The sequence below is a fragment of the Ipomoea nil genome, unplaced genomic scaffold, assembly GCF_001879475.1.
Source record: "Ipomoea nil cultivar Tokyo-kokei standard unplaced genomic scaffold, Asagao_1.1 scaffold0117, whole genome shotgun sequence".
NCBI lineage: Eukaryota > Viridiplantae > Streptophyta > Magnoliopsida > Solanales > Convolvulaceae > Ipomoea > Ipomoea nil.
The window spans coordinates 315,051-337,786 of NW_017616545.1; the positions used below are offsets into that span (position 1 = coordinate 315,051).

The window sequence follows — 22,736 nt, forward strand, 5'->3', positions numbered from 1 at the left end:
AGGAAAGGAGAGACTAGGTTCTACGCAACCTAGTGTTGGTGCTTGTTAAAAGCTAGAAAGGGTTCTTATTAGGGCTGTGCATCGGACGGGTTCGGGCGGATCGGTTTAGAAAACCGTTCATCCGCTCGGATTTCGGATTGGGAAAAACTACCCCAATCCGTTCGAATTAAGAGGGAAATCCTATCGGATTTCCCATGTTCGGATACGGTCGGGTGGGGTCGGATTTCGGTTTGAACTCGGATTAATATAAAACATACCAAAAAAAAAAACTGTAACAATGTTCAAACTTAATAACCATAATCTAAATTACCAAAGCTATCAGCTATGTAGGCATTTAGATTTTAGATACATAATTACATATTGCAGTTTCCAACTTGTGTTCAAAATTCAAAAAGCAAAAATGAAGTCCACAAAATGAGTTTTGTCTACAATACTCAAACAACACTAAACTACTAACTACTAACTACTAACTACTAAAGTACTCAACAAGTCAGCAGTCAGCAACTCAGCAAGTCAGCAAGTCAGCAGTCACCAATCAGCCTTCAGCAATCAGCATTCATCCATTCCTCATCTTCCTGCTCAATTACAAAACCAGTAAAGACTTTAAACTTTAAAGCCAATAAAGACAAAGAGAAGTAGGGAACTAATAATACTTAATAAGAAAGGCTCAGATTGCTTTTTTTCATATCATTTTAGAGTTGGGGGCAAATTGCTTCATGAGTTTTGTCTCAGAACAACATACCAAACACCCAAACTCTTTTTAATTCAGACAAATGGTGGAAGCATCATCATAGCCATAAGTCCATAACTAAACAGAAATGAGAATATGAGAGGAAGGAAAGTGATATACCAGAATTCCAGAATACCAGAGATGTAACTGAGTAAGGGCAGCAACATTTATAAAAAAGTTACCAAGCCACTTAGCAATTAGCAGTTCTGGAATCTTACCTGATTTGCCTCAAAGAGTCCACACATTTATCAATCAAACTAAACAGAAAGTCAGAAAGCAATGTTATATAAAAGTATTACAGCAATTGTTGGGAGTGTTCCAACAGTACTTGGTAAAGAACCAGCAGCTCCAGTGGACAATTCTGCACAAAAAGGAAAAACAAAAAAGAGTTTAAAAAAGGTAAGTAACAATTAACAATTTATAAAGTAGAAACCTACAAAAGATATAAAATAAAAACAGTACCCTTCTCTAATCTTTCAACATCATCCAAGTTTTCCTCCACAGAGATTGGATGATTGGGTGCCCTCAACCAATCTTGTGCACATACTAGGGATTCAACAATTTTAGGAGTTAATGAACTCCTAAAGGGATCTAATACCCTACCACTAGTACTGAATGCACTCTCAGAGGCAACAGTTGAAATGGGAACAGCCAGCACATCCCTTGCCATTCTAGAGAGTATAGGAAATCTATCACTGTTAACCTTCCACCATCTTAGAACATCAAAGTCCACATTTTCTTCATCTTCCACTATTTTTTCACTTAGATAAATTTGGAGTTCAGTTTCTTTACTGCTTCCACCAGCCTCCATTCTCTGTTTTTTAAGCTGACTTTTCATTCTACCCTGAGGTTTTCCAACTGAAGTTTGAGAATGGACTGGTTCAGATTGGGTAGATTGCACAGTAGGGGATGCAGACTGCACACTGTAGGTGGCTGTATAATCATTAGACATGACAACCATAGAAGATTGAACCTTTTCAAAGCATGATTTTCCTTTTTCATCACCATACAACTGAGCAAATTGGGCAGGCATGTACTCAATCTTATCCCTAGGATCCAGAATATTGGCATAGAATATCAAGAAGTTCATTTTTTCAGGATCTCCCCAATATTTTTCAAATTTTTGTTTCATATGGGACCCCATATCCTATAAAACAGACATAACACAGAAAAAATTAAGAGATGCATACAAACACATTCAGATAAATGATACCAGTTTACAGTTTACCTTTTCAGAGGTTGAAACAGAGTTAACCATGTCATCCAGCATGCAACCTAAGTCAGAAATCTCAGAAAAGAAAGTATTTGAAGTGACATATAGAGAACCAGATATTCTCACAGTCATCTCATAGAAGCCTTTCAGGAAATGGACTAAGCTTTGCACAGAAAGCCAATCCATAAAGTTTGGAATAGAATCAGGTAAGTCAGCATTCAATGAGGCATCATTCTCATAAGCTTCAAAGGCCCTCTGGTATTGAAGGGCAGTGTTAAGCATCATGTATGTGCTGTTCCATCTTGTTGGAACATCAAGTTGTAATGCACATTTGGCTTCCACCCCATTAAGCACAGCAATCTCTCTAAACTTCTTAAGTCTGGCAGGAGAACTCCTCACCCATCTCACAACATCTCTAACTTTCTTAACAGAAGGACCTGCATATCTCAACCCATCCTGGACCACTAAGTTCAACACATGGGCTATGCACCTCATGTGCATATATTGAACCCTAACAGAAGACCCACCCCAAGACAGAAGTTTGTTCTTGAAAAACCCCAAAGCTGTGTCATTTGAAGAGGCATTATCAACAGTAACAGTGAACACATTTCTAATCCCCCAATCAAGAAGACAACTCTCAAGGGCTTTGGCTATATACTCTCCCTTATGAGAAAAAATTGGGACAAAGGAAATGATCTTTTTGTTTAGCTTCCACTGATCATTAATGAAATGTGCAGTAATGCACATGTAATTGATCCTTTGGACAGAGGTCCATGTATCAGTGGTCAAGCTGACCCTTTGGGTGCTCACCTTAAACAACTTCTTTAGGGTTAGTCTCTCATCTAGGTAAATCTGATAAATGTCTCTAGAAATGGTCCACCTAGAAGGTATTTGAAACCTAGGACAAGCAACTAAAATGAATTTCCTAAAGCCATTTCCCTCAACAATCCTAAAGGGAAGTTCATCAACAATGATCATCTCACACAATGCCCTCCTAATAGCCTCTTGGTTGAAAACCCAAGTCCTCAAAACCCCCTCACAAGCTTCTGTTCCAGAGGCATTAAAGGTGAGAAGAGACTGCCTTGTGTCCTTACAATGAGGATTTTTTAGGCAGGCCTTCATATGGTTTTTCAAAGAGGAAGTGCCATGCTTTTTACTTTCACATTTATAGATTTTGGCACAATAAAGGCATTTGCCCTCAACTACTGGTCCCTCAGTTTCACCTTCAGCAGGTGGAGCACGGATCTTTTCAAAATGATCCCATACTATAGATCTAGACTCCACCTCTTTCCTCTTCTTTGTAGGAACAACAGGAGGAGAAGGCATAGGATTTGTCTGAGGATTTCTCTCAGTACCTTGAGCTTCTACTCCATGCTCCTCATCAGTTGAGGTTGGAGGGTGTCCAGTTGCACTGATGCTTTCCATCTATAAAGATGGGAATCAGTATCCAAATAAAGCAGACAACCAATCATACTAAAGCTTCCACCATACAGTACTCATACATAGAAGTATTACATATTTACATATTACTTATTTACTTTCAGTTAATTTCACATGTCATCATGTATGCAGAATTGCACATAAACAATTTAAGGGTCCCATATCCATAAACTTAATACAATTTACAATTTACAATTTACAAAGAAATCCATATTCAGGCATTCAAGCTAAGTGGATGTATGCCACTTCATAATGCTCATCATATATATGGATTTCACACAAAGGGGCTAGGGCTTCCACCAGATTAGGGACAATTACCCCTTTAAGCCTTTAACTCAGTTAGTGAGTTACACACATACAGATTAAGCTTCCACCAACAATCTTAAATTAGAGACAAGTGAGTAAGTAATCTGGAACTTCTCAACAGATCACAGTCCTCACAGTCCATACAAATCACAGAATCACAATCAGAATAACCCTAATCAAACAATCAAAGTATCAATCTTAAATTAGAGACAAGTGAGTAAGTAATCTGGAACTTCTCAACAGATCACAGTCCTCACAGTCCATACAAATCACAGAATCACAATCAGAATAACCCTAATCAAACAATCAAAGTATCAATCTTAAATTAGAGACAAGTGAGTAAGTAATCTGGAACTTCTCAACAGATCACAGTCCTCACAGTCCATACAAATCACAGAATCACAATCAGAATAACCCTAATCAAACAATCAAAGTATCAATCTTAAATTAGAGACAAGTGAGTAAGTAATCTGGAACTTCTCAACAGATCACAGTCCTCACAGTCCATACAAATCAAAAAATCACAATCAGAATAACCCTAATCAAACAATCAAACTAACAATCTTAAAAACTAGGGTTTAGAGAATAGAGATTACTTCGTTTCTCTAAAATAAACCCCCGAGAACAAAGGGCTTCGATTCCTAGCCAGTGAACTGCAATCCACCGGAGTATCGCTCCCACCGGAGACTCGCTTGGGGCTTGAGGGCTACCGGAAACGAATGGGGCTTGACTCTTGAGAGCTTCCACCGGAGAATAATAGCTTCCACACTACAGACACTCACACTCTCAGGCTCTCAGCGTCTCAGAGACTCAAAGAGACTGTCTGAGAGAAGAGACTTTGAGAGAACTAGGGTAGAGACTAGAGAGAAGAGAGAACTGAGAGAGTTCTCTGGAAGAAGGGAATGAAGAGCTGCGCAAATGAGACTAGGGTTTGCGATTTCTCCGCTTCTTCTTCTATTTATACTTAGGCTACACGACGTCGTATTACATAAGGTTATACGTAGGCTTAGAAATGTTCGGGTTATCGGACGGGTTCGGGTGGAAAATATAACCCCTCCCCGCCCCAACTAATGCAGCGTCGTTTTCGGCCTCGGATCGGTTTTGGCTATTCGGGTTCGGTTCCCGATCCATTCCAGTATGACGGGTTCGGGTCGGTCGGGTTGGGTGGGTTGGACGGGTTATGCACAGCCCTAGTTCTTATATTCATCTAACTTCAAGTTACAAGTCTATATATAGGTCTACAAGAGTAAACAATAATAAATAAAGAAACTACTCATCTCCCCAAGGCTTTAATTACTAAGGCTAGTGAACTGCCCATTTAATTACTAAGGCTAGTGAGCTGCCCAAGACTTTTAATATTCCAACACTCCCCCTCAAGCTGGAGCGTATAAATCAAAAGCTCCCAGCTTGCTGCAAATGTATTCAATCCTAGGTCCACGAAGAGATTTGGTGAGAACATCAGCAAGTTGATCATTTTACCCAACAAATGTGGTAACAATGTCTCCGGATGCGACCTTCTCTCGTATAAAGTGGCAATCAACCTCAATATGTTTAGTCCTTTCATGGTAGACAGGATTAGACGCAATGTAGAGCACTACTTGATTATCACAAATTAATTTCATAGGACCATGCTTATAGAAATTGAGTTCTGTAAGAAGTTGTTTAACCCAAATTAACTCACATATTCCAAGTGTCATTGCTCGGTATTCAGCTTCTGCGCTTGAGCGTGCAACCACATCTTGTTTCTTACTTTTCCAAGAGACAAGATTACCTCCAAATAGAATACAATATCCTGATGTTGATCTCCTATCCCAAGGACATCCAGCCCAATCTGCATCTGTATAACCAACTATTTCTGTATGTCCATGATCTTTATAGAGCAACCCTGTACCTGGAGACCTTTTCACATATCTCAATATTCTGACGACTGCATCCCAATGACTTTGACATGGCTCTTGCAAAAATTGGCTAACTACACTTACAGCAAATGAGATGTCTGGTCGAGTGATAGTCAAGTACAATAGCTTGCCAACTAATCTCCGATACTTACTTGGATTAAATAGGAGCTCCCCCTGTCTTGGAAGAAGTTTGACATTTGGATCCATGGGTGTGTCAACTGGTTTGCAATTTGTCATTCCTGATTCTTCAAGAATATCCAAAACATATTTTCGTTGAGACACATAGATACCTTGTTTGGATTGAGCAACTTCAATACCAAGAAAATACTTCAATTTTCCAAGATCCTTTGTCTCAAAATGTTGAAACAAATGTTTCTTAAGCTGATTTATTCCTTCACTGTCATTCCCTGTAATGACAATATCATCAACATAAACCACAAGATATATACTTTTTCCAAGTAGATGTTTATAGAAGACAGAATGGTCAGCCTTGCTTTGAATCATGCCAAATTGTTGGATCACATCTCTAAATCTCCCAAACCAGGCACGTGGAGATTGCTTCAACACATAGAGAGAGCGCTTAAGACGACAAACAAGATTAGCTCCTGTCTTAGCCACAAATCCAGGTGGCTGCTCCATATACACTTCCTCATTCAGATCCCCATGTAAGAAGACATTCTTTATATCCAATTGATATAGTGGCCAGTGATGGTTGGCTGCCATTGAGAGTAAGAGGCGGATAGAAGTGATCTTGGCCACCAGTGAGAAGGTATCTGTGTAGTTAATGCCAAAAACCTGTGTGTATCCTTTAGCCACAAGTCGGGCTTTGAGTCTATCAACTTGTCCATCTGGACCAACCTTCACATTATACACCCATCTACAACCAACCACAGTTTTACCAGGAGGTAAAGGTACTAACTCCCAAGTCCCGGAAGAATGTAGTGCTTTCATTTCATCAACCATTGCTTGAGTCCACCTTGGATGAGTTAATGCCTCCTTGTCATTGTTTAGAACAAAAGCAGTTGACAAACTAGCAATGAAGGCACAATATGATGGAGACAGACGTTTTTATGAAAGGAAATTATAGATAGTGTAAGGATTTCAAGTGGATCTTTTACCTACTCAATTGGCAATGGGAGAGTCTGTCGTGGTGTTTTAGGCAGCATCATTGGGTAACAATGATGTAGAGCATGACTCAACTGGATATCTATCCTCTTGGGAATCTTGACGATTGCGTCGTTGGTAGGTGTACAACAACGATGGAATATGTCCTTCCTCTTGAATGGTTGGAGTTGGTATAGTTCTTTCAGGAATAGGTATGGTCCTTTCAAGAACAATGGGAGATACAAGTTCTGAGAAAGTAGGAACATGGATAATTTCTGTGATTTCAATGGGTTCCCCTAGGAAATTAGACTCAACGGAGGTGGAAGAGAAAAAATGTGTTGTTTCAAAAAAGGTAACATCGGAAGAGGTATAAAATCGGTGTGTTCTAGGACAGTAACACTTAAATCCTTTTTGGAGGCGAGAATATCCTAGGAAAACACATTTTATTGCCTTGGCATCAAGTTTATCACGCCCTGGAGAAGTATTATGAACAAAGCAAGTACACCCAAAGATTCGCAATGGAAGCTTATGGAGAGGTTCCTGTGGGCATAAGATATGAAGAGGAATTTTTCCTTGCAAAACAGAGGAAGGCATCCGATTTATGAGATAGCAAGAGTGAAGTATAGCATGCCCCCAAAAATTCTTAGGTACCTTGTTATGAATAAGCAAAGTACGAGCTGTTTCAACAAGATGGCGAATTTTTCGTTCAGCAACTCCATTCTGTTGAGGAGTTCTAGCACATGACGATTCATGAAGTATTCCATTTGAGGAAAAGAAAGAAGTGAAAGGGTCAGAAAAATATTCTCTTGCATTATCACTGCGTAAGATTTTGAGAGATGCCCCAAATTGATTCACAATTTCATTGTAGAATTTTTGAAACACATTAAATAATTCAAAACGGTTCTTCATTAGAAAAACCCAAGTACATTGAGAGAAATCATGAATGAAGACAACAAAATATGAGAAACCCAAAGTGGATGAAACTCGACACGGTCCCCAAACATCAGAGTGAACTAAAGAAAATGGGGTATTAGCCCTCTTATTCACTTTACTAGGATATGAAGCTCTTGAGTGCTTCCCAAGCTGACATGATTCACACTCTATGGTTTTCAAGTTCGACAATCCAGGAACCAGTTGTTTTAATTTATTGAGGTCAGGATGTCCTAAACGACACTGGTTAAGAAGGGGTGAAATAGAAGCCGAGCAAGCTGTTTTGGTATTGGTGGAACATAAAAGATGGTATTGACCTCGTGATTCATATCCTACACCAATTGTCCCTTTTGTTTGACAGTTCTGAATAACCACTGAATCAGAAAAAAAGGTGACAAGGCAATTAAGTGAGTGAGTAAGTTGATTAACTGAAATCAAATTGAAATGGCAACCAGGAATGTAAAGAACATTGGATAAAGACAAAGAATGAATGGTGACTTTTCCAACTCCTATAGCTTTTCCTTTTGATCCATCACCAAATGTGACATCGGGAAGCAAGTTTGAGAACTCAATATTAGAGAAAAATGAGAGATTACCAGAAATGTGATCAGTGACTCCAGAATCAAGAATCCAAGATGAATCAGATTTTAATGCAAGAGCAGTATGAGACAAGTTGGTCCTCGCAACTTTCAGCATGCTGTTTAAACTTTCATGTTTTGTCATAGCTTTCAGAAAAATATGAGAAAATCACCATATAATCGCAGACAAGGGATGAACTGATTTGGAAAATTTTGTCGGAAAAGGGATGATGAACAGTCACCACTGTTCATCGGCTGTAGGTGTTTGAGAGAAATTTCAGGCCCCAAAAAAGAGGCTCTGATACCATGTTAAAAGCTAGAAAGGGTTCTTATATTCATCTAACTTCAAGTTACAAGTCTATATATAGGTCTACAAGAGTAAACAATAATAAATAAAGAAACTACTCATCTCCCCAAGGCTTTAATTACTAAGGCTAGTGAGCTGCCCAAGACTTTTAATATTCCAACAGTGCCATTTGTTCTTCCATAGATAGTCTTGCTATTGCCTCATAGTTTGTCTACCTTAGGCCATTAGATGCATGAACACAAGTCATATCTATCCAATTCCCCTTTTCTACTTGTTTGTAGTCTTTTCATTTCCCGTTTATGTCCCTTCCTTCCTCCCTCATTGCATATGTCTCCCTTCACACTCTTACCTTACACCTAATCACCTTACCAATGCGTTGTGACCAAGAATTGTCTTGCATTCTAATCACTCCAATTTGCCATCCTTGAGTTCGACACTCGGGGGTGTCACAACCTTCGTTTACACTTCACCATCTTCATATTCATCCCACTCGAAAAACAACCTTATCAACACTTATTAGACTAATTAATCTTGAACCCATTGCTCAAAATTACTTGATTAAATCGATCATGCCACTGTTTAGGAGTTTACTTTATGTCATACAAGGACTTTATCAACTTTTGTTGGATATCTCGTTGGTATAAACCAATAATAATCCCAAAAAAAAAAAGGATTATTATTTTATGTAGGAAAAATGGAAGGAAAGATGAAGAGAATGACTCGTGTTTGGGGTTGGGTTTTTTAGCAAGAGTCAAGACCTTAAAACCAATTTGCCATCCTTGAGTTCGACACTCGGGGGTGTCACAACCTTCGTTTACACTTCACCATCTTCATATTCATCCCACTCGAAAAACAACCTTATCAACACTTATTAGACTAATTAATCTTGAACCCATTGCTCAAAATTACTTGATTAAATCGATCATGCCACTGTTTAGGAGTTTACTTTATGTCATACAAGGACTTTATCAACTTTTGTTGGATATCTCGTTGGTATAAACCAATAATAATCCCAAAAAAAAAGGATTATTATTTTATGTAGGAAAAATGGAAGGAAAGATGAAGAGAATGACTCGTGTTTGGGGTTGGGTTTTTTAGCAAGAGTCAAGACCTTAAAACCTTATTTGCTACCTCCCACAAGTGAGCCTTTTCGATCTCATTTTGGGATTTGATTTACACCCCCCTGCACGCGCGAGAGAACCTCTATGCTATACAATTTAATAAGTTTAAAAAGAGCTCTTGTATAAATAGTGGGGCAAATCCTCTTCCCAAACCAATGTGGGACAAAAGCTCACGTTTTCCCTTCATTTTCCAACTCAAATGGGTCTACTTTGAGAATCAATATCTCATTCACCCATTATCCATTTTGAGCGTATAATATATCAATCTCTTCGTCTCACTACGAAGAATCCAAATCCACTTAGACTCGACCCAAATCGGAAGTGGACTCCACTGATAATTGTACCACAAAATAGCCACTTAACATGCCATTTTAAGCTATTTTTTCCAACAATCCCCCTCATGAATGAAAAATTGATTTTCAGGGTGTTTTGAAATCGGAAACAACTGTGTTCAAACGGTTGATCCCTGCATAGGATAATTAGGGGGTACCGCACCCTTTGAACCTTCCCTTGTGAAGATATGTTTACTCTACTAGCTGTACGGTAGAACGCGATGTCTTTGAACCGACTGTCGTTTGTGTAGACAATGACATATCTCACACAGGAACCTCCCAACCATGCTCTATTCTCATGAGTGTGCCCATTTTGGTCGTGGGTCACCGTTCCTGGTTTTGCGAGAGTTTCTAAAGAATTGTGCCCGATCAATTCTCCTTTGAAGCGACCCTCACTTCTCTCTAACATAGGTGATTCTTTCTCGAGTATCCCGCATACTCACGCATGTCAATCGACATTCGAATCATTAAAGCATCAACATGCTAGCCTCTTGCGGGAGTCACTATTTCAACGAGGAGTGGTAGGGAGTCCGAGACCCCCACAGTGACACGCTCCATTCCTTAATTTAGTTGTCCCATTGAACTTAGGTGCCAGCTAGGTTGGATATCCACTATAGAACTTTTTAGTCCAAGGGCTTTAGACCCATTCCTCGTGTCAACTTCTCCACAACTTCTTTGCCTAACCCTTTGGTCAGCGGATCCACTATATTGTCTTCTGACTTTACGTAGTCAATCGAGATAACACCAGTTGTGAGTAGTTGTCTAATGGTATTATGTCTACGACGCACATGTCTAGACTTACCATTATACATATGACTTTGTACTCTCCCGATTGTGGCTTGACTATCAAAATGCACACATATTGGAGGTACAGGTCTTTCTAAATTCGGAATATCCTCTAGAAAATGGCGTAGCCATTCAGCCTCTTCACAACCTTTGTCCAAGGCTATCAGCTCAGATTCTATCGTGGATCTAGCTAGCTATCACAGTTTGCTTAGAGTCCTTAATATCAGATATCCAGTTCGCGTCGCTATACCCTTCAAGTACAGCGGGATATCTCCCGTAGTGCAGTCCAAGGTTATGAGTATACCTCAAGTATCTCATAACCTTTACTATTGCCTTCCAATGCATAACACCGGGGTTACTCGTATATCTACTGAGTTTACTAACCGCAAAGGCAATATCCGGCCTAGTACAGCTCATAAGATATATCAAACTACCAATAACCCGAGCATATTCCACTTATGAAATACCTTCTCCGTGGTTCTTGGTTAGATGAACGTTTGTATCAAACGGTGTTCTAGCCAATTGACCATCATCCTTGTTATATTTCTCAAGGATTTTGTCAATATAATGTGATTGGCTCAACACGAGACCATCAGGTCTTCTAATGATTCTAATCCCGAGGATTAAATCCGCCAAACTCATATCCTTCATGTCAAATCTCGCATTTAACATGTTTTTGGTAGACTTGATCATCTGATCGTTACTACCAATGATGAGCATATCATCTACATATAAACAAAGAATGACATAGCCGTCTATCGTTTCCTTAACGTAGACACATTTGTCACTTTCGTTTATTTTAAAGCCATTGGTTAACATCGCATGGTCAAACTTCTCGTGTCACTGCTTAGGCGCTTGTTTCAAACCATAGAGCGATTTAACCAAATTACACACTTTCCTTTCTCGGCCCGGAACCACAAACCCCTCTGGTTGTTCCATATAGATTTCCTCATCTAATTCACCATTTAGGAAAGTGATTTTCACATCCATTTGATGAACTTCCAAGTTCCGCAACGCAGCTATGACAAGTATCATCCAATGGAGTTTATTCTCATCACGGGAGAATACGTGTCGAAGTAATCAAGGCCCTTGTGTTGCCTGTAACCCTTGATTACAAGCCTAGCCTTACACTTCTCGATGGAACCATCAGGTTTCATCTTCCTTTTAAAGACCCACTTGGATCCTAAGGGTTTACTACCCGGAGGAAGATCAACAAGTTCCCAAGTGTGATTCTGTAGAATAGAATCCACTTCACTTTTTATAGCCTCTTTCCACATTGGTCCTTCTGTAGAAGTCAAGGCTTTTATATACGTTCGAAGCTCGTTCTCTATCAAACAAGATAGAAAATCGGGTTCATTTTCTAATAAACAAGTTAGAGTACCCGAATCATACTCTAACAGGTAAGTTAGAAAGTCAGGACCGAATGATTTCTCAACTCTTGCCCGCTTACTGCTGGTCTCGGCTCGAGCTCGGGTTCTTTCTCAGATTCCTCACTATCATTATCCATAGTTTCGTCAAATGTCTGTTTTGACGTACTTCGTCCCTCATTGGACCTACAAGGAAATACATTTTCAAAGAAATATGCATTTCTTAATTCTATTATCGTGTTCTCATGTACGTCCGGATTATGGGACTCGTGTACTAAGAACCGATAAGCACTACTATTATGTGCGTAGCCAATAAAGATACAGTCCACCGTCTTAAGACCTATCTTTATTTTCTTAGGTGTTGGCACCAAAACTTTGACAAGACACCCCCACACTTTCAGGTATTGGTAGAAAGGTTTCCTACCGTTCCACAGCTCATAAGGAGTCTTATCGAGCTTCTTGCGGGGTACCTTATTTAAAAGGTAATTACTTGTCAAAATTGCCTCACCCCACATACCTTGAGGTAGGCCTGAACTTATAAGCATCGCATTCATCACACCAACTTGATATAAACAATGCATTTCTACATGGAAGCTTAGATGAAGAAGTTTACATGGCTCTCCCACCCGGCTTCCAAACTAAAAAACAGGGGCAAGTTTGTAGGCTCCTTCGTTCACTCTATGGTTTGAAACAGGCCAGCCGCCAGTGGAATTCGCGTTTGAGCAATGCATTAATGAGCAAAGGTTTTGAGCAGTCGAAGTCGGATCCATCTCTGTTCATCAAAGGTCAAGGTATGCAATTTATTGTCATATTGGTATATGTTGATGATATCTTGGTAACAAGTCCTACTCTCAGTTTGATTCAAGAGCTTAAGTGTTTCCTTGATGCTACATTCAAAATTAAAGATCTAGGCAGCTTGGGGTATTTTTTAGGCATTGAAGCTCACATCAGTAATGAACGATTGAACTTGTGTCAAAGGAAGTATGCCTTAGATATATTGAATGAGGCAGGGTTTCTATCCTGTAAACCAGTAAGCACCCCTATGGTACCTGGCCACCAGTTTCAGAAAGAGGGAGGTACTTTGCTTGAAGATGCCAACAGTTATAGACGGCTAGTTGGACGCCTCCTATGTCTCACGGCCACGAGGCCAGATATTACCTACGCAGTACAACAACTCAGTCAGTTTGTGGATACACCAACAAATGAGCATCTAGTTGCAGCACACTACGTCCTAAGGTACATAAAGAAGGCTCTCGGTCAGGGGATATTCTATCCCAGAAATGGTGCAATGCAATTGAACGTGTTCTCCGATTATGATTGGGCAACATGCCCGGAAACACGTAAATCAGTCACTAGCTTCTGCATATTTCTCGACTCTGCTCTAGTGTCATGGAGAACGAAGAAACAAGCTACTATTTCTCGTTCATCATCCGAAGCTGAATATCGGGCCCTTGCAGCTACTGTTTGCGAAGTCCAGTGGATCACATCATTGCTTTATGACTTGCAGGTTGAGTTGATTAGGCATGCTGCCATCTTTTGTGACAATAAATCGGCTATCGCCATCGGGGAGAACCACGTCTTCCACGAACGAACTAAACACATTGAAATAGACTGCCATATCGTTTGTGAGAAAGTAAGCCAAGGATTAGTCAAGCTTCTCTCCATCTCATCATCTGGGCAGATTGCAGACGGGTTCACCAAAGCTCTCCCCATCTCCCTCTTCCAGAACTTTGTGTCTAAGCTAGGCACTCAGGACCTTCATGCACCAGCTTAACTGAGGGGGGGGGGGGGGGGGGAGGAGGGGTAATAGAGAGCAGCACACCACCTGAACTGAATAATAAGAATACTGAGGCTAGGCACAAGGGGCAACACTGTAATTCTTCACCAATAGTTAGTTACAACCAACTTTCCCTCCTTCCTCACGTACTTAATCAGAAGCTGTATACGTAGCTTGTATTCTCCTTTTTCAGTTGTAACCTTTTGCTCTGTAGAGCTCTTCTCATCAATGATACTCTTCGTCTGTTACTTCACGTAGCTCCTGACTATCGTCTCCGATAATTACAGTTTAAAAAAAAAAGGTCTCAATTAAAAATAAAATATTTGAAAACTATGTGTGTGCATGTGACTTTTTATATTAGGGATGCATATAATAAACTTTCAAAACTTCTTACGGAAAGCAAAGGGAAAAATTAAACCATCGTTTTTTTAATTGCAAAATATACATATCATACTTTAAAATGATTAGTGTTATCAAATAATAAGGTGAACTGATTTTTAAACATTTATATTTCTTAAGAACAGGGAAAAATAAATCATTTTTATTGGCTAAAGTGTCATTCCACACCATGAACTATATCTGATTATTGATGCCACACTCTGATCTTTCATATCGTTCTTATCGAGCCACTTACCATTAATTTTTTTTCATCTAGCATTTTTTACAGGTTTTCAAGTTACTATGATGACATGGCACAGGTTATTAGGTGATGTGGTGCTTACTTTGCTTATTGATGTATTTCTTAACTGATGTGGCAACCATGTAATAGTTTTACTTTGACAAAAAAAAAAAAAAAAAAAAAAAAAAAAAAAAGTCAACTTGAAATTGCGACCAAGACGGGACATCAGTAGAGTTCCAACAGCCACCGTCGCCGCCAATGGCGGAGAGAGCAACACCTGTTCAGAAGCCGCACACTTCCACCGCCAATCTACTCATCTGGTCGGAGACACCGGCATCCGACTCCTCCTTCGCCTTCGGTAACGCTTCTCGCTCTGCCTCCCGTACCTTTCATCAGCCTTCTTACAGAGTCGGTAAGGTGCTCTTTGGACATTTTTTCATTTTTTTCGCCATGGACTTTTCTTGTTTTTCCCCTCTTCTTTCTTTTGCTAGACTAGAGTGGAATGGGGAGGGAAAATGACCCAAGAATCTTCTGCTTCAATCAAGATCTTTCTTTCATTTCATTTCTCTGAGATCACAAGAAAGAAAGAAAGAAAAGGTTCTTGAGCCTTCAGAGAATCTCACTCTTCTTTGTGTGAACATATAAAAGCTGATCGCCTAGTTGCAGAGAATATCTCTCTGGGAATAATAATGGCTTTGGTTGCACAACATCATAGAGAGAGTAGCAGTGGGAGCATTGACAGGGGCACCTTGACGCTGGAAAGTATGTCCGCTACACGGCGGAGCAGGTGGAGGCTCCGGAGAGATTCTACGCCGAGTGTCCCAAACCAAGCTCCTCGTAATGTCCGCACGTCTGTCAAAGTTTCTAATCCTGCTGGAGGCCAAAGCAATATCATGTTTGGTGACGAACCTGTTGTGAAAACAACAAAGAAAATACACGATCAGAACTTCAATACCCAGAAAATCACAATACACTTCAACCGCTGGCTCTATAAATGGTCAAACGCAAATTTGGAAAGAAACGTCACAGTCGCCGGAGAAAACCGGGTCAGTGTGGTGGGTTTTGGGAAGCTATTTACGAAAAAAGAAAAAGAAAAAAAAATATAAAATTCCATGTCAGCATATTCTTACCGGTAATCTGTATGAAACCTGTAAAAAATGTTAGACGACAAAAAATTAATGGTAAGTGGCTTGATATGGACGATATGAAAGTTCAGGGTGCGGAATGAATAATCCGATATAGTTCATGGTGCGGGATGACACTTTAACCTTTTTTATTTTTTCAAAATATCAATATTAGAATAAGAAGTAGCCAATATTTTCAAGAAAAAGTGTTAACAATTTTTTTGAAAAAATATTTTGTTCCGTACTAACACTACAGTGAATAAACAAAACCATTATTTAACCCCCCCCCCCACCCCCCCCCCTCTTTTTTTTTTTCCTAATAAAAGGCTTAACAAGTTTTTTAACCTATATATTTCTTACTAACAGCAACGGTATAATTCAATCATTATTTAATTTTTTACAAAATATTTATATTACAGTTTAAATTGGTCAATATTTTCAAATAAAATTTTAACAAAATCTTTATAAATTTATATTTTATACCAACAGAACAGGAACAAATTAAAACATGGTTTGCGTAAAGTTGTTTGATGATGAATTTTTCCTAGATTTGTTGCTCATGTTTCTTGCGGTACTCCATTTATGGATTATAGAATGAGTTTCGTTGTTGAAAGCATGGTTTGTTTAGGGTTTTTTAACAATATCCACTACTGGAAATTATGAAATTTCCGACCACTTGAAAGTGATCTTAAATCAAATTGATACCAAAAAGTGGTCGGAAATAGCAACAAAGGTTTTTCTGGATACCAAAAGTGATCGGAACAAGACTTTCGACTTGATTTAAAATTACTTTCATGTGCTCGGAAATTTCATAATTTCCAGTAGTGATCGCTCGCTCACGGGGAATCATCGAAAATGCTTCAAACGATTGAAAAGGCTAAAGATTGGAGATGTTTATAAACAACAAGTAAACTAAATCTATTGAGAAACCATAGATTCATGGATATCTGTGTGAAGTTTCTGGATTGATAGAGAGAGAAGACCGAATTGACAGAGGCGGAGAATGCAGAGACAAGGAAATCTGAAGAATTTTGTCTGAAACTAGGTTTAGGTTTAGGTTTTTTTTTTTTTTTTTTTTTTTTTTTTTTTTTTTTTTGGGATATAGATGTAAATATGTAATATTTGGGTTTCAGAAGGAAATTCACATTTGGGCTACCAAGTGGCTTGTGGTCCACTTATATCGGATTGCTTCTTTATGTGGGAGGTTTAGGTTTCGAGCCTTAGGCATAGATTGTATGGATATCCCCTTTCCTTTGTAATAAAAAAAATTCACATTTGGGCTACATTTTCAGAAATTACATACGGAGTATATATAATGTAGGCCATTCGTTTGTGTTTTTAGGGTTTATGAAAAAATGGGCCTTTTGTCCATAATAATAATAATATTGTTATTATTATTATTATCATTATTATTATTATTATTATTATTATTATTATTATTATTATTATACTGGTCAAAATATGCTTACTATTAGTAAAGTTAATATTATAGATGCGTTCTTATAATAAATTTTAAATTGATCTTAAAAAAAAAAAAAAAAAAAAGAAGTAACTTGATTTCATTTTTTTTTTTTTTTTTTTTTTTTGGATTGATTACTACAATCTATTAGTTATCGCATCAATACACAATTTTACGCATTTCATCATATAACTACGAGATATAATATGTATTAATTAAAGTTCTCTAAAAGTAATTAACTATATACACCAGGACTATGTGGTCCAATGGTACCCGGGTTGAACTTCCATTTGGAAGATTATGAGTTCGAGCCTCGGTGGAGGCGTTATTGGTTCTTTGTGTTTCAGTAGGTTGAGAAAGTATATGAACAGATACTACAATGTAATAGAGCCAGTAACTTTCAAAAAAAAAAAAAAAATTAACTATATACATGTTTTTTGTATTTTTGTTTTATATTCACTCTTGATGTTTAGACAAATGTAATAAAGTCAAATAAATTATACATTTTTTTAAGTTCTGACCTCATAGGTTATTGGTTGATCAGATAAATGACTACATGAATAATTTGAATGATACAGAGATGGTAGAATTTATTTTAGCTCTGACACTGTATGTAGGTCTGATTGTAGCACGGATGCTATATCATAGTCGCACTCGTCGGAATTCTTAAATACATTGAGATGCTCACGTGTTTCCAACCATTCATTACCTTTAAAAGTTAGTTCTACAGTACTGCTTTTGCGAAATATAGATCCATCGTTGTTTCCCCATTTTTTTTGCAGTGTTAGTTCCTCCACTCTCATTGACACCTTCAGATTTAATGAATTTAATTTTTTTTTTTATCTACTATACATATATTGAATGAATATCATTTTGTTGCATGTACAAAATATTATTTATTTCCTGCTCATATAATAGCGTAGTCTATGTGTAGTCATCATTTTATACATACATTTAATTATTTACATTTACAATTTTGAAATATCATGTGCAATCTAATAAAATAGTCCATTATAATGTGTTGATAGTACGGTGTCATGTTCAATATAAATAATCAATTTATTAATGCTAAAAAATACATTTTGTATTGAATTTTTGAAAATTTATGTTTCATTCTATACTTTTTTTTACAACTTGAATAACAATTTTTTAAAAAGAGATTCAATTATATTTTTAACAATCCATTTATTTCAAAAGAAGACCGAAATTACATTGAATAACATATTCATATGCTTTGTTAAATAATATATATTTTGAATAATAATCAATTGATCGTATTCATACCGTGCAACGCACGGGTGGCATATATATATATATATATATATATATATATATATATATATATATATATATATATATATATATATATATATATATATATATATATATATATATATATATATTGGATCCGGTGCACACCCCCTTGGCAGGTGAGCTCGTGAGCACCTTTTCTGACCCTTAATTAGTTTAGATGAATGATCTATATGATTTGGGCTTTTTTGCCACGTGCATCAGCTTTGTGAGGACATTAGGGCTTGTTTTGTAATTTCGCAATGGCTTTAATTATAGAATGTATTTAATTTCGCCTGGGAATCTGCGTGAGTATTTCAACCCTTCGTCTTCTTCGTGTTCAACCCTCACATCTCAGCCGCAGTTTCCTGTAATACCTTCCTGTAATACCTTGCGCTTTCTCTCTTCCTCATCTCGCGTAGCAGGTCTCAAGAATATTTGGAAGCGAAGCAAGCAAGTAGCAGGTCTCAAGAATATTTGGATTCTCGCGTTTGCTAGATGATAAAATCAGTTCTTCTCCGTCGCTGCGTTCTCCGTCCGCGACCGCAAGAAATCAGTTGGGAAGGCGTCTCCGGTGCCGGTCTGCTTGCGCCGCCCAATGGCTGGTTCTACAAGCACTCGTTCGAAGCGACAGAGAGCTGCTTCGCCTGGTTCCCATTGAGGTATTTCGAATTTCCAGTTTTTTAGCTTCGATTGCTTCGGTTTTTGCTGTTATTGTTGTTTTTTGTTGGCTTTTGCGTTTTCCGGCGTGTGCGTTTTTGCTTTTGGGGGGGGGGGGGTGCGACGGGTTTTAACTGCTTCTAGGGTTTTTTTTTGGGTTCGGCCAGTTTGGTGGGTGAGGTGGGGGGGGGGGGGGGGATGATGCGAATTTTGCATGCTCTTAGGTAGAATTCTTGATGAATCGAGTCTGTGCATGTGTGGTTTGCGATGAGTGAATTGATGAAACATATATAAGATTTAAGGCTTTACTATGATCATTGTTCACTATTTGTTTTGGTCATATGCTGTCCAAGATGTGGCTCTTCTCCAATTCTTGCCTTGGAACAGGACAAATTAAATATTCTGGGTTGTTATCATTTCTGTAGATCCATATATGTGTGTGTATTTTAAAGGCAAAAAGGAATATAAAAAGCAAGCCGTAGAATTATTCTTTGTTGTTTTGGTCTTTTCTTTCTCCTACTTGTTTGATTAGAAAGCTACATTAATGATTTGTCACTCGTTTATTTCTGAGATTGTACATGATATGTCAGGAAAGGACATTAACTTAAATTTGCCGATTCATTTGCAGATAAATGCTTTGTGTATGGCTTTCTATGCAGTATGCACGCTCTAAAGAAGCTAGGCAGACTCATTCTGTTCACAAGCTTGCTTTGGTAAAATATAGTGCCTTCTTCTATTAAGATTCTCTCTCTCTCTCTCTCTCTCTCTCTCTCTCTCTCTCTCTCTCTCTCTCTCTTAACCTTTAATGAATATTCGACAATCTTACTTATCTTAGGAGGAGCTTTTTTTAGTCACACATCTTGTTTCTAAATTCTGCAAGTACAAGTAGTGTTTAAGTGGTATGAGTACATATTTGTATGCAATAAAACCCGTCTTCTATTATACTCATATTTATATGTAATAAAATGCATCTTCTGTATTACTATTGTATTGTCATCTTCAACCTACTCTGCAGATAAAGTCACTTTCGTTTATATTTTTATCTTTCACATTTCCCTCAGTACATGTAAATATATAATGACGGCGTGTGTTCGTTTCTGTTGCTAATTTCACTCAACAACTTTGCTCTCACCTGGATTCCAAACAAGATTTTCACAGGCTTAAAGTTGGTCTTCAAGCATTGCAATGATGAGTAATGTAGTTGAAAGTGTTAGGTTATGAACTCTGTAAAAATCAATATCAGATTAAGAAAATTCCCAACCATGGATCTATATGATTTATTCATCAGCTTTGGTGGTTTTGGGATAGTACTGTAATGGTGGTTTTGGCCTTCGATGGTATTTTAATGAATTTGGGTTTTCGTTTGTTTAGGAATTGTTTTTACTTAGACTGAGTAAGTGTTTTTACCTATTTCTTAATTCCATTTCTTTCGGGGATGCAACTTATTTGATCGTTTTGATTTTTTGACGATGGTGTGTGCGTAGTTGTCCGAACTTTGATGCGCATCAAAGCCATCAATTGCACCGTACTGGTGTGTGCGTATTTGAACGTCAGTTTGTGCATAGTACTGTAATGGCAATTTTTGCCTTTGATGGTATTTTAATGAATTTGGGTTTTCGTTTGTTTAGGAATTTTCTTTACTTAGATTGAGTAAGTGTTTTTACCTATTTATTAAACAAATGCAAAACCAATTACATTCTAACATCATCATCATGCAATATACACCGGTCCAATCTATGCACAGACATTCATACGTATGCGCACCCACCACCAGAAACAAACATTTACAAACATATCATAATCAATATAAGCACATGCCCCCTAACACACTTATTCTCTACTATAAAATCTCATAGATGACTACACTAACATGGATTACATTTTCCATTATAGCGTCTGCAAAATTGATGGGTTGCAACAAACAACTACGAAAAAACATCAATAAAAAAACCCAGTTATTTGTGCATTCGCTATACTTCACCACGCACCATGCACAAATAACCCGGTCCAACAAACATCATGCAATATACACCGGTCCAATCTATGCACAGACATTCATACGTATGCGCACCCACCACCAGAAACAAACATTTACAAACATATCATAATCAATATAAGCACATGCCCCCTAACACACTTATTCTCTACTATAAAATCTCATAGATGACTACACTAACATGGATTACATTTTCCATTATAGCGTCTGCAAAATTGATGGGTTGCAACAAACAACTACGAAAAAACATCAATAAAAAAACCCAGTTATTTGTGCATTCGCTATACTTCACCACGCACCATGCACACGCTTTTGAACGTCTACACACAATCCACATCTTAAATTATAGTGATCCTTTTTGTTGTTACAAACAAAATCCAACAGACGAATTCACACTGGCTCCTAAGACTATTTTTAATTAACACTTTCTTTATTTTAAAAAATAAAAAAATTAAATATCCTTATCCTCAAATTTGCACAATCTATAACACATATACGCACACACATACACATAAAAATTCATTGATGCACAACAAAAACAAACAAATTCTACACATACATTCATTTATTTCAAAACCGGACAAACAACATGCATCCACCCATATCCATCATTTTTTTTTATTCAACACTAGAAATAACATTGTAAAGCTCATATACTACAATTCGCACAAGCCCTCACAATTCCATGCACACACGGCCAAATACCCCCACGCCCCCCCCCCCCCCCCCCCCCCCCCCCCCCGCCGTAAAAAATTGTTTTCCAAACAAACTAAACACAAACAAATTGTACACCTCCCAATCTACACTTCGCACAAGCCCAACCAAATACACGCACACACCAAAACACGAAAAATAATCAAACAAATACTCCGCATACATTCGTTTTACTTCAAAAATGGACAAACATCATGCATCTACCCACACCCCTAATAATAGCTTCTTGTTATCACATAAAAGAATTAACATTGTATAGCTCACATTCTACGATTGGCACACGCTAAAAGACCTACACGCACACACCGCCGAATACCAACATCCCTACTGCTTTAGGATTTTTTATTCCCATTCTAAAAAACCAAACTTCCTTGCACTTCCAATGACAGAACGAAATTTCAAAACACATTTTCAAACCAAAATTAGCACCCACAACCACACGTCCCAATCTAAGATGTTGCACACACCATAACTATCTAATGCACCAACCTTCGTACAAAAACAAATTAAAATGTATACACACACACAAACACGTAATACAACCGACATGCATCCACCATACCCCTAGCAATTTTGGTTGTTTATTAGTTTAACAAGCATTAGACTTAACATGGTACAGATTGCATGTTTTTACACGCACACACCCCAATACACATATGCACAAAGTTCCATTGCATGATGCAAAGTTCCATTGCCAAAAATTTGCACACGCCGTACCATAAAAATGCACACACCAGTGTAAATAACAAAACTAAAAAAACGACACGGACCACATGATGCAAAGTTCCATTGCCAAAAATGCACAAAGTTCCAAAGCAAATGTCTGTATCTAGAACTAAATTAATTTACACACGGATCCAGTTCTCAATCAATTTTTAGGTCATCTAATTTTAATTAAACCTTCTTGCTCAAGAATCGCTTGGTTCACGCACCAACCAAACAACACACACGCATCAACCTAACAACAGAAACACAAATAAACTAA

General features: G+C 38.0%; 2 protein-coding genes across 2 annotated transcripts; one reads left to right on the forward strand and one right to left on the reverse strand.

The window, feature by feature from the left end:
• Positions 1–542: 542 nt before the first annotated feature.
• Positions 543–3,368, reverse strand: LOC109158370 (zinc finger BED domain-containing protein RICESLEEPER 2-like). Its single transcript, XM_019306309.1, has 6 exons — positions 2,929–3,368; positions 2,754–2,823; positions 1,959–2,657; positions 1,193–1,877; positions 1,030–1,091; positions 543–575 (listed from the first exon to the last, which is right to left on the reverse strand). The coding sequence occupies exons 1-6, from the start codon at positions 3,366–3,368 to the stop codon at positions 543–545; spliced, it is 1,989 nt and encodes a 662-aa protein (XP_019161854.1).
• Positions 3,369–12,725: 9,357 nt separating this feature from the next.
• On the forward strand, positions 12,726–13,886 carry LOC109158510 (uncharacterized mitochondrial protein AtMg00810-like). The gene has a single exon (XM_019306446.1). It carries the CDS (start codon positions 12,726–12,728, stop codon positions 13,884–13,886), a length of 1,161 nt encoding a protein of 386 aa, XP_019161991.1.
• The last annotated feature ends 8,850 nt before the right edge of the window (positions 13,887–22,736 follow it).